The 12664-nt window shown below is 41.0% G+C and overlaps 1 protein-coding gene across 3 annotated transcripts in view; it reads left to right on the plus strand.

The window, feature by feature from the left end:
- LOC105031096 (nuclear GTPase SLIP-GC) overlaps positions 1 to 12664 on the plus strand; it is a 75375-nt gene that overhangs the window by 24043 nt on the left and 38668 nt on the right. For all 3 annotated transcript variants that reach the window (XM_034295336.1, XM_010905318.5, XM_034295335.1), the window contains exons 9-11: positions 5275 to 5368; positions 7039 to 7255; positions 11324 to 11551. In XM_034295336.1, coding sequence (XP_034151227.1) covers positions 5275 to 5368; positions 7039 to 7255; positions 11324 to 11551 — 539 coding nt within the window. The remainder of the gene's footprint in view (positions 1 to 5274; positions 5369 to 7038; positions 7256 to 11323; positions 11552 to 12664) is intronic.

A 12664-nucleotide genomic window follows, 5' to 3' on the forward strand; every position in this document is an offset into this window, starting at 1 on the left:
GATCTGTTCTGGGGCCATCTCGTATTTCAGAATGGTGTCTCGAGAGGCAAGCAAGCTAGTCAATAACAAGCAAGCCTTTTTGTCTCTGTATTCACACCTTACAGAAACAAATGCTAACCGTTAACATTCTAATGATTGCCCGCTAGGATAGAAATTAAGTACATAGGTATTCATGTCTATAATAAATAATGAATAATTGAATATGTAAATAAACATAGGATTGAAATGTTTTGGTTCCTTCAAGAGGGAGTACAGGAGAGGGCTCAGGACACAGCCTTGTGGAACACCAGTGTTCAGGATCAGGGTGGAGGATATGAAGTTGTCTAACCTGACAGACTGGGGTCGGTTGGTTAGCAATTCCAAAGTCCAGTTGCAGAGAGGACTCATGGAGTTTGTTGACCAGCCTAGAGGGGATGACCGTGTTGAATGCTAAGCTAAAGTTCGACCCTTAGGCAAACTGTGGGCCAGAAGTAGTCTTTTGAAGCACTTTATGATTGTGGGGGTGAGTGCGACAGGTCGGAGGTCATTCAGGCTAGACCCAGACGACTGCTTTGGCGCTTGAAGCATGTCGGGACAATCGCCTGGGTGAGCGAAAGGTTGAAAATGCCAGGAAAGACCTCGACCAGCTGCCCAACACATGCTCTGAGCACATGCCCGGGGACGCCGTAAGGACCAGCAGCCTTGCCTGCATTCACCCTGAAGACGACACATCTGCGTTGGGGGGCTCGTCTCGGGGGAGTTCAGCTTTAATGGCTGGCTCTACGTTGTTTCTGTTGAAGCGGGTATAGAACCTCCTTAACTTGTCGGTCAAGGAGATGTCTCTGGCTGTGGGGGTAGGGTTCTTTGGCCAGTAGTCTGTGATGCCTTGGATGCCCTGCCACGTGCGTCGTGGTTTGGAGTTGTTATTAAAGTGCTCCTCGTTCTGCAGTTTGTTGAAATTATTAACCATCTTGATGCCCCTTTTCAGGTTGGCCCTGGATGAGCTGTAATTCTCCCTTTTCCTTTATTCTATCTTGTCCATATTCTTCTAACTTCTCTTTCAGCCAATGCATCTGCTTCTGAATAAAACTTCCATTATTTGGATACCCTTACAACTCCCATTCACCACATTTAACTTTCATTATTTTACCAGGTCTGTCGTAGATTGTAGGCACAGACACTGGTTTACAAGTGCCCGTTATTTGACATAAAAGTCTGTTTCTTTTTATGTTAATGTGCTCAACATGCGTTAGAAAGCCAGTGCTTTTGTGAGATATTTACACTACTGATTGTCCGGACAGTCCAACCACCCTGCTGTAATGATTTTCCAGAACAGTCCAACCGTTGTACTGCATTGTGTTTTTACCTCCAGTTAAATTTCCAATCAGGGGCCTGTCACTCACCCCATACAAGAATAAGCCTCTCCGGGGGAGGTTTGTGCTCCGGGAACCCAGTTTCTCTGGCCTTGTACGGTTGACCTGTCTGGTAGAGTGTTTAAGATAGTCAGATTGAAGATCCTGGATGAGCCCCCAAATTGTGGTGGAAAGAGAACTATTACAGAGAGGCAAGACATCATTATACAATAGGGTGCATCAAAAACACACAATTCTTGAATTTTGATGTGGCTGGGTGCTAAACGTGTTCCAATATATGTAGAAACAACACATGCAAAATATTTTTCCAGTACATTATGATTTAGGGATGCCACCGCACATCAGTTTTTGTTGGATAAAGTGGTTAACAGTGCTCAATGGTCGCCATGGAGATCTGAGGTAAACAATACTACAGCTCAAGAAAACTGAGGTGATCTTTCTGTTTAAGGTGATCTTTCTGTGTTGGGTATGTATTATTACATATTACTATCATATCTGTAGTTGTGTCTTTGTAGAATTATTTATCATAAGTCATTTAAGTCATATTTATAGGTATTTGGTGCTCATTACATCTAGCTAACATTAGCTAGCAACAGTTTGCTAACCACAGTTAGCTATCTATGTTAGCTAAGCTATTAAGCTTAACATCAACAGTATTCTAGAGTGGACAATGTCATAATATATGTCAGAATATAGATGTCTCATGTTTATTGAAAGTAGCATTGTAGTTGTTACAGTAAATTAACATTTTGAATACAAGTATATTTGCAAGCACAGCTAGCTACTCTGGTAGTGATGTAACGGTAAGTTATGATGAAGTTAGACTATGTACATCTAAAATTTGAGTATAATGCAAGAATGGTTTATCATAATTGAGTGATATTAAGTATGGTAAGATATTATTTTAAACACTATCCTATCTCCGGCACTGCACAACACAACCCACACCAGGATCCAGCTCTCCAAAGATGCTGCCCTCACCAACTGGTCCCTGCCAGACTAGCAGTCGCAGCCTGGTCTTTGGTCTGGGCCCCAGCATCACCAGTGAGGATGGCATCATCATCGGCGCCAAACTGCCAACTGGTCGTCAGATCTTACGCTGCATGCATGCCAAGAAACCTGGTACAAATAGAGCGTTGTCGCAGTTCGAAGCAGCCATTGTTGTCCTGGAGCAGGTTTGGCCATTTTACAAGAAAGCCAACATCCCAATGGTGAGCGACAAGCGTGCGTGCCACAAGATGGTAGACTTAGTCAATGCTAACAACAAGCTGCGGAAAATCTCCCAGGCAAAGCGCTCCAGTGAGACTACAGCGAAACAATTGGAGAAAATGGAGTGCAGACTTGATGCCAAATTTCCACTGTGTCCTCCAAATGTGGAAAAGCTGATTGATAGCCAGCATGAAGACTGACAGACTGGCCACATTTGGTGTATTGGACAAAAAGTAGTTTGGAGGAGCGTCTTACAGTGGTGGTTGGAGATGCAGAGCGGCTGAAACTGCTTGGTTTCCCGGCGTATAAGAAGCAGACCAATGAGGTATGTGGAGTGATCATTGCCCGGTTGACATGCAAGTTGCTGCAGGACTGGTGCTGCGCTGACCATGTTGTCAACATGGCATTTGACACCACTGCGTCAAACATGGCCATCTCACAGCAGCCTGCATTGCCATACAGCTCTCACTGGGCCGACCACTGCTTTGGTCTGGGTGCCGGCACCACATTGGTGAGGTCCTCCTGAACCAGGTTTTCACAGACCTGAAGGTGGAGTCATCACGCTCGCCTGAGGTTACTTTGTCCACATGTCTGAGAGAGAAATGGAACCTGTTACCACAAGAATCCAGCAGCCAATGGTCCCGCTACATACCTGGCAACACTGAGCAACCACACCTGGGCAATTTACCTGCTGAACTTGTCAGGTGCGCAAAAGAAGTCACCGACCCCAAGCAAGGTGACTACCATGAGTTTGTGGAGCTGTGTCTTGTGTTTCTGGATGCAGATGGTGAAGAGCAGACTACAGTGAGTGACCTTCCAACGACCGGGAGCGCTCCACAAGGCACGATGGATGGCCAAGCTGCTCTATACTCTCAAGCTGGCTTTGATGGAGCAGCACATTGCGTTGCTTCCCCCGGGCACAATCACCACATGGCAGCAGGTGCCGAAGATTCGGGCATTTGCCATTTTCAATACACACATCTATGCAAAGGGGTGGTTGACCTGCGAGAAAGCTGTAGATGCTGCCTGGAATGACCTGACACTCTACCACCACCTGCAGGCATACAAGGCTGTAGATGAGGGCATTGCAGCATCAGCGATCAAGGCACTGGAGAGGCATCGCTGGTACCTGACAGGTGAGATGCTACCCCTGGCTCTCTTCAGCAGCAAGGTGCCCAATGATGACAAGCGTGCACTTGCCAGAGCGATCTTGGAGCACAAGCCTGCTGATGTCCCCATGCACATCCTTGAGCAGCGCTTTGGCAAGCCAAAGTTCCCCACCCTCTTGCCAACGACCAGCTTGGCTGACCTCGCCAATAAGGATTGCTGGTTTGGGATGCACCAGCTGCACATTGATCCAGAATTTATGTCTCTCGATGTGAAGGAATGGGCGACCAATGCTGCGTAAAAAAAAAGTGAGGTCAATGTACGTGCAATGAATGTGGTCAATGACTGTGCCAAACCTGGCGTCAAGCTCACATCTGACTTCGTCGCAGTGACAAGGAAGGAGCTGCACCTGCAGAAAGTGCTGCAGGCAGTTGAATATGACTGCAACCAATAGCCAAACCTTGGCCGCTGCAAACGCAAGCCAATCCCCGAATAGGACGGTTACTCTTGGATGGCGGGTGGGGAGGCATATCTGGGGGGAGACGCACTGGCTAGGTTCAGAGTTCAGGTTCCATTTCCTCTCTCTTTCTCCCTGGTGATGTTGCTCAGTGGAGCAGACTCTGGCACAGACTGAGCAATTAAGTTTGAAATTTAGTTAGTGTCAGCTCTTTCTATTAGGCCCTGTTAGTTGCCAGTGAGTTAGCCACTAGAGAGTGTTTGTTCTTTAAGTGTGTCAATATCGCCCGTTGTGTTTAACAAATAAAGTGAATTAAACTTTATATGTGTGTCCGACATTCATCACTGCTGCACAAAATTCAGGGTAAGGCCACGTGAACATGTCCCATTGACCTAGGGCAAACAAACAACTTTTATTTTGATAACCCTATAGAACATGTTACTGTATAAAAGTGGACTGTATTCAACATTTCCAGGTCAATTGTTTGGCAATTAGACAAAAAAATTCACATTTTTGCCAAAGTTCATGTGTTAGGTGGCACCCCTAAATCTCAATGGAATTCCTCAAAACTTAGCAAAAGTCATTTTTATGTTAATTGGAAAAAAATGCAAATGCCAGCCAAATTAATATTTTGAAAATACATTTCCCCTTCAAATTTGATGCACCCTATTATACAATATAGTGTATTACGCTTGCAAGCAGGGAGATGTATTTCAGTTACAAACTAACACATAATCTGTGGTGCAGCTCAGCAACATCCGACTACACGTTTAACCTGTTCACCACCCCAAGAGCTGGGTCTAACAGTTTTTTTGCATAAAAGTCACACAGCTTGTCCGTCTCCCCAGCCCATGGTCACAGGATGAACAGACAGTGAGAGGTTACAATCACATTTGCAGACATTATTTTCATTCTCTACGCCCTTATCTCTGTCCTGACTCGTCTGCAGATTGCACTTCACACACAGTTTTCACCCTGCCAGGTGTTCATCATGTGACCATCAACCAACCTCGTACTTCTCATTATAAAGACAATACACAGAGACCAATCAACCTAGGAAACTTCCATAACAATTCCCATAATTTATTAGAAACATTTTGAGGTACAGCAAGATGATAGTGGAAGGTAATATGTGTTCAACTCTTTCAGACAGTCAAAAAAAGACAGAGGTGAAGAAGATCATGCAAAGTCTCAGGAGCACACTGAATGAACTGCCTTCTACAAAACTTACTGATTTTCTAAGGTAGACTTACATATTTAAAAATGTAGAGAGACAATACATGAAGAGATACATATACAGTTGTTCTCAAAAGTTTGCATACCCTTGGAGAATTGGTAATATATGTACCATTTGTAAAGAAATCATGAGTGAGCAAGCAAAACACGTCTGTTATTTCATATGGGATTCACATTCAACTGTAGGTCATCACAGAATGGCACAATCATAAAACAAAACATGGCAACAAAGAAAAAATGTAACTGACCCCTGTTCAAAAGTCTGCATACCCTTAGCTCTTAATACTGTGTATTGCCCCCTTTAGCATCAATGACAGCGTGCAGTCTTTTGTAATAGTTGTCTACGAGGCCCGGAATTCTTGCAGGTGATATAGCTGCCCATTCGTCTTGGCAAAATGCCTCCAGGTCATGCAAAGTCTTTGTTCATCTTGCATGAACCGCACGTTTGAGATCTCTCCAGAGTGGTTCAATGATATTAAGGTCAGGAGGCTGTGATGCCCACTCCAGAACTTCTGCTGTAACCACTGGATGGTCAGCATGGCCTTGTGCTTAAGGTCATTGTCATGCTGGAAAGTCCAAGAGCGTTCCATGCACAGCTTTCGTGCAGAACAAATTGCCAGTATTTTCTGATAACATGCTGCTTTGATCTTGCCATAAATCTTCACAAGATTAGAGCTCACCCTCCAGAAAAACATCAGTGAGCCACCATGCTTTACAGTGGGGATGGTATTCTGTTCACTATAGGCCTTGTTTACCCCTATCCAAACATAGTGCTTACAGTTGTGACCATAAAGTACTATTTTGGTCTCGTCACTTCAAATTACAGTGTGCCAGAAGCAGTGAGGCATGTCAAGGTGTTGTCGGGCATATTGTAACCCAGGCTTTTTTGTGGCATTGGCGCATTAAAGTCTTCTTTCTGCCAACTCGACCATGCAGCTCATTTTTGTTCAAGTATCGTGGTATTGTGCTCCTTGAAACAACCACACATCTTTTTCCAGAGAAGCCTGTATATCTCCTGAGGTTACCTGTGGGTTTTTCTTTGTATCCCGAACAATTCTTCTGGCAGTTTTGGCTGAAATCTTTCTTGGTCTACCTGACCTTGGCTTGGTATCTAAGGATCTCTGATTTTTTCAGTTCTTAATAAATTATATATTTTTTTATCCTTTTCCGTCTTTATAAAGTTCCATTACCTTGTTATGCAGATCTTTTGACATTTATTTTCTGCTCCCCATGGCTCAGTATCTAGTCTGCTCAGTGCATCCACATGAGAGCTAACAAACTCATTGACTATTTATACACAGACACTAATTGCAATTTCAAAAGCCACAGGTATGGGAAATTCACCTTTAATTTCCATTTTCACCTGTGTGTGTCACCTTGTGTGTCTGTACAAAGGCCCAACATTCAAGGGTATGTAAACTTTTAATCAGGGCCATTTGGGTGATTTCTGTTATGATTATGATTTTAATAGGAGCCAAACAAGTATGTGATAATAAATGGCTTCATATGATCATTATCCTTAAATAAAAGATGATCAGTCATTATCCTTCAATTGTTGCACGATCAGTCTTATTTTCTAAATCAATGCCAACATTTCACAATTTCTGCCAGGTTAACTTATAAGCAAAACTGTAACCCATTTTTCAAATAATACTGTTTGTTTTTCACTTTTCACAGAGATAAATTTGAAATGTTGGAAAAAGATAAAAAAAAGATTGTTGGTGTTTTTGGGAAGACTGGAGCTGGTAAGAGCTCCTTAATAAACACCATCTTGGGTGAGACAAAACTTCTGCCCTCTGGAAACCAAGGAGCGTGTACCTCAGTGATGATTCAGGTGGAGGCCAATATGACTAATGAGAAATACATCGCAGAGATTGAATTCATTACAGTGCAGGTAATAGTATATGTTCCTTCTGTTTATGTCCTATCACACAATGTTTTGGATGTGGTGGCATGGGGAATAAAATGTTGATGACAAATTAAAGGGACCTTAATATAATTAATTCACCTAAATAATGTCTATAGTGCTGTCACAATGTTTTAAGACTTTCTCCACAATTTCTTGTGTCATAGTCTCCATTCAAAATTGATTAAATCTATTTTTGCCATCAATCTAGACACTATATCCTATAACGATTAAGCAAAATTTGTGCCAATTTAATTAAATTCATAAAAATAAAAAGGCAAAAATATCTCATGTACACAAAATAAAAAATAAAAAACAATTCAAGCATTAGGTTTGCATATGGAAAGTTATAGCCACAGAACATCGAGACCCAATTTAAGCTGTGCATTCTAATGAAACTATCCTTTCTATAACTCTCATTAATGCTCAAATGATCATGAAGCGCTTCAAAGGACTGGTCCTGGCCTACCTTAAATTCTGCCTGCCCCCAACACTGGATCCCTACCAGTTTGCCTACCGATCAAACAGGTCTACAGAGGACATTATCTTCACATATTTACACTCTGCCCTGACTAACCTGGACAAAAACGACACCAATATGTCAGAATGCTGTTGGTAGACTTTAGCTCAGCATTCAATATGGTGATACCCTCTAGGCCTGTTCAACAACCTCCATGACCTGGAGATCAGCCCTTCTCTCTGCAACTGGACTTTGGACTTCCTAACCAACCGACCCCAGTCTGTCAGGTTAGACAACTTCACCACCTCCATTCTGATCCTGAACACTGGTGTTCCACAAGGCTATTTGCTGAGCCCTCTCCTGTACTCCTTCTTCACCTACGACTATGTTCCTGTACACACTTCCAACATCACTGTCAAGTTCGCAGACGACACCACGGTGGTAGGCCTAATCAGTGTCAATGAGAGTCAGCCTACAGGAAGGAGGTCAAGTGCCTGGCGGAATGGTGCGCTGACAACAACCTACACTAACACTAAGAAAACCAAGCCTAAAGGCTGCAGTCATGCCCCAGTTCTCATAGATGGCACTGACTTGGAGTGTGTGTCCAGCTTCAAATTCCTGGGTGTCCAGGAATTTTTTATAATGTGTTTTTATCACACAGCATCATCAGGGACCCTTCACAACCGTGCCACAAACTGTTACCATCAGGCAGGCGGTACAGGTCTCTTCATTCCGTCACCAGCAGGCTCAAGAACAGTTTCTTTCCAGCTACTGTATCCCTGCTGAACACTGTGACCCAACACTAACCATACCCACTCGCCCACCGCTTAGTACTGTTTCTCAGGAACCTTTTTGCACTACTCTCCTTCTACTACTGAAATGTGACAATGCTTTGCAATGTCTGATAAGGATATTTTCAGTTGTATCCTGTACATGTCTACCTTGGGAACCTCATTGCAGCTATCCCTACATTTCAGTTGCACATGCTACCTTGCACTTTCAATTTGCTTTCATTACACATTTTGGCTTGCCATTTGTACATGCATTTGCCTTCATTGCACATTTATACATCCCACCTATAATATACAGTGGATATAAAAAGTATACACACCCCTGGTAAAATGCCAGGTTATTGTGATGTAAAAGAATAAGACAAAAATAAATAATGTCAGAACTTTTTCCACCTTTAATGTGACCTATAACGTGAACAATTCAATTGAAAAACAAACTAAAATCTTTGAGGGGGAAAAATTTAAAACTCACAATAACCTTGTTGCATAAGTGTGCACACTCTGAAACTAATACTTTGTTGAAGCACCTTTTGATTTTATTACAGCACTCAGTCTTTTTGGGTAGGGGTCTATTAGCATGTCACATCTTAACGTGGCAATATTTGCCCACTCTTCTTTGCAAAAGCGCTCCAAATCTGTCAGATTGCGAGGACATCTCCTGTGCACAGCCCTCTTCAGATAACCCCACAGATGTTCAATTGGATTCAGGTCTGGCTGGGCCATTCCAAAACGTTAATCTTCTGGTGAAGCCATGCTTTTGTAGATTTGGATGTGTGGTTTGGGTCGTTGTCTTGCTGAAAGGTGAACTTCATCTTCAGCTTTCTCACGGACGCCTGAAGGTTTTGTGCCAAAATTGCCAGGTATTTGGAACTGTTCATAATTCCCTCAACCCTGACTAAGGCGCCGGTTCTAGCTGAAGAAAAACAGCCCCAAAGCATGATGCTGCCACCACCATGCTTCACTGTGGGTATGGTGTTCTTTAGGTGATGTACAGTGTTGTTTTTGCGCCGAACATACCTTTTGGAATTATGGCCAAAAAGTTCAACCTTGGTTTCATCAGACCATAACACATTTTCCCACGTGCTTTTGGTGGACTTGATGTTTGTTTTTGAAAACTTCAGGCGGGTTTGGATGTTTTTTTTCTTTGTAAGAAAAGGTGTCTGTCTTGCCACCCTACCCCATAGCCCATTCATATGAAGAGTACAGGAGATTGTTGTCACGTGTAGCTCACAGCCAGTACTTGCCAGAAATTCCTGCAGTTCCTTTAATGTTGCTGTAGGCCTCTTGGAAGCCTCCCTGACCAGTTTTCTTCTCGTCTTTTCATCCATTTTGGAGGGATGTCCAGTCGTGCCTTATTTTCTCCACTTGATGATGGTCTTCACTGTGTTCCATGGTATATCTAATGCTTTGGAAATTCTTTTGTACCCTTCTCCTGACTGATATTTTTCAACAATGAGATCCCTCTGATGCTTTGGAAGCTCTCTGCGGACCATGGCTTTTGCTCTGAGAAGCAACTATGAAGATATCAGGAAAATCTTACTAGAACAGCTGAACTTTATTTGTGATTAATCAGAGTCATTTTAAATGATGGCAGGTGTGTAATGACTTCTATTTAACATGAGTTTACACTCCAGTCGTAAGAGGGTGTGCACACTTATACAACCCGATTATTGTAAGGTTTTTATTTTAAATTTTTCTCTCTCGAAGATTTCAGTTTGTTTTTCAATTGAATTGTTCACATTATTCGTCACATTAAAAGTGGAAGAAGTTCTGACATGATTTATCTCATTCTTTTACATCACAAAAACCTGGTAGTTTAACAGGTGTGTATATACTTTTTATATCCATTGTATATTGTTCTTAATTGTTTCACTCTGTAAATGTTCTGCAATCTTCTATTTGCACTTCTGGTTAGATGCTTAATGCATTTGGTTGTACTGTACTTGTTCAATGACAATAAATGTGATTTTAATCTTATCAAAATGGCCGCTGTTTCCAAAAATCCAGTATTCTTTTTTGTAAAACTGCAACATGGCTCCAGTTGTTATAAGTTAGACTGTAGCATTTGTTAACCTCTGAATATTTTCATTTTTATCTACCATAAAAGAGTCTTGAATAATTAACAAATAATTAACAAATACTTTTCTGGATACTATATGGAAAAAGTAACCTGTGGGCTACCTCCCCCAGGCCAAGAATATTTCCATGTAAAATGTCGGAGTACATTGTACATTTCATGTGTTATATTACGGAAGGTGCCTAACCCTTCCAGTTCAGGCTGAAGTTGAAAACCAATTACACCATATCCACATAATAAATAAATAATAAGTTGTGGATCTTTTGACTGCAGAAATCAACCAGGCACAATGGTCAGTTATGAAAGGCCCACATGTCCTTTCTATCCTTTGGGATTGATGTTACTGCCAACACATGATAAACAATAAAAGGAATACAACCATACACTTTTTGAAAATAAAGACCGATGCATGAGCTGCTTTGCATATCTGTTATCAATTAATCAGAGATTTTTTTATTATCTTGAAATAAAAACAAACTTATTTTTTAGTGCTGCATCTCAAGTTTATCTCACTATTTCTCTATAGTATCTGGAAATAATGAGATAAAGATAAAAACAGAGGTAGTTAATAACAAGATAAACTTAGAGATTCAGCACCAAAAAAGATTCACCTTACAGTTTACAGTTTCTATAGGAAAGGGTTGTATATCTATGGCATGAGCTATTAGATAATGAGAGACTATGCAACAATTTATTTTACACATTTGTTATGGTTTTCTATTTTTCAGGAATGGGAAGATGAGCTATCATCCATTTTCATAGGCAGATCTTGTGAGGTAGGAGAGGATGAAGACAGGGATAACAGCAATGATGACGATGATGATGTTGAAATTATATCAGCTTTCTATGGAAAATATGGAAATGGGAAAACCTTAGAAGAACTGATGGATAAGAAGAACTTCAGCAAAATTCCAGAGTTTCGTTCATCTGTGAAAAAAGAATTTCTTTGTGACACAGTAAGTTACCTTGACCAAAGTTCACAGGCATTGCAAAATGACAATGCATTATAATATACTTAGCATTGTTTCAAATGCTTCAGAAAAAGGTTTTTATTAAAACCTATTACAAAATGCAGGCATTTAAGATTTACTGTATTATTTTGAAAGCTGGCTTCCCATTAGGGACACCATATACTTACTGTTAGTTTTATAACCCATTTCCAAAAAAGTTGGGACGCTGCGCAAAATGCAAATAAAAACAGATTGTGATGATGTGCAAATCATTCATTCCTGTATTTAATTGAAAATAGTACAAAGACAACATATCGAATGTTGAAAGAGAAATGTTATTGTTTTGTTTTGTTTATTGATGCCAGCAACATAATTCAAAAAAGTTGGGACAGAAGCATGTTTACCACTGTGTTGCATCACCACTTCTTTTGACAATACTCAGTAATTGTTTGGGAACTGAGGAGCGCAGTTGCTGTTTTTTTTAAGTTACATTTTTTCCCATTCTTGCTTGATATAGGATTTTAGCTGCTCAATTGTTTGGGGTCTCCTTTGTCATATTTTTCATTTCATAATGTGCCAAATGTTTTCAATGGATGAAAGGTCTGGACTGCAGGCAGGCCAGTTTAGGACCTGGGCTCTTTTAATATGGAGCCATGCTGTTGTTATATGTGTAGAATGTCGTTTGGCATTGTCTTGCTGATTACTAGTTCTGTAAGTGTAATACTCTATATATTAAATTAATTTGGATGGCCGTGAAAGACTCTTCCTCTCTGGGATGCTCTATTTATACCCAATCATGTTACTGTTCTGTTGTCAATTAACCTAATTAGTTGTGAGATGTTCCACCAGTTTTTTTTTTAACATAACACAACTTTTCCAGTCTTTTGTTGCCTCTGTCCCAACATTTTTGAAATGTGTTGCTAGCATCAAATTCAAAGTGGGCACGTATTTTTCAAGAAACAACATTTCTCAGTATCAACATTTGATTTGTTGCCTTTGTACAATTTCTTTGAACATGGGATTTAAATGATTTGCATTATTGCATTCTGTTTTTCCTTTCCATTTTACACAGAATCTTTTTTGGAAACGGGGTTGTACATAAAATAATATACTGTATAT

This window comes from Esox lucius, chromosome 11 (genome assembly GCF_011004845.1).
Source record: "Esox lucius isolate fEsoLuc1 chromosome 11, fEsoLuc1.pri, whole genome shotgun sequence".
NCBI classification, from domain to species: Eukaryota; Metazoa; Chordata; class Actinopteri; order Esociformes; family Esocidae; genus Esox; species Esox lucius.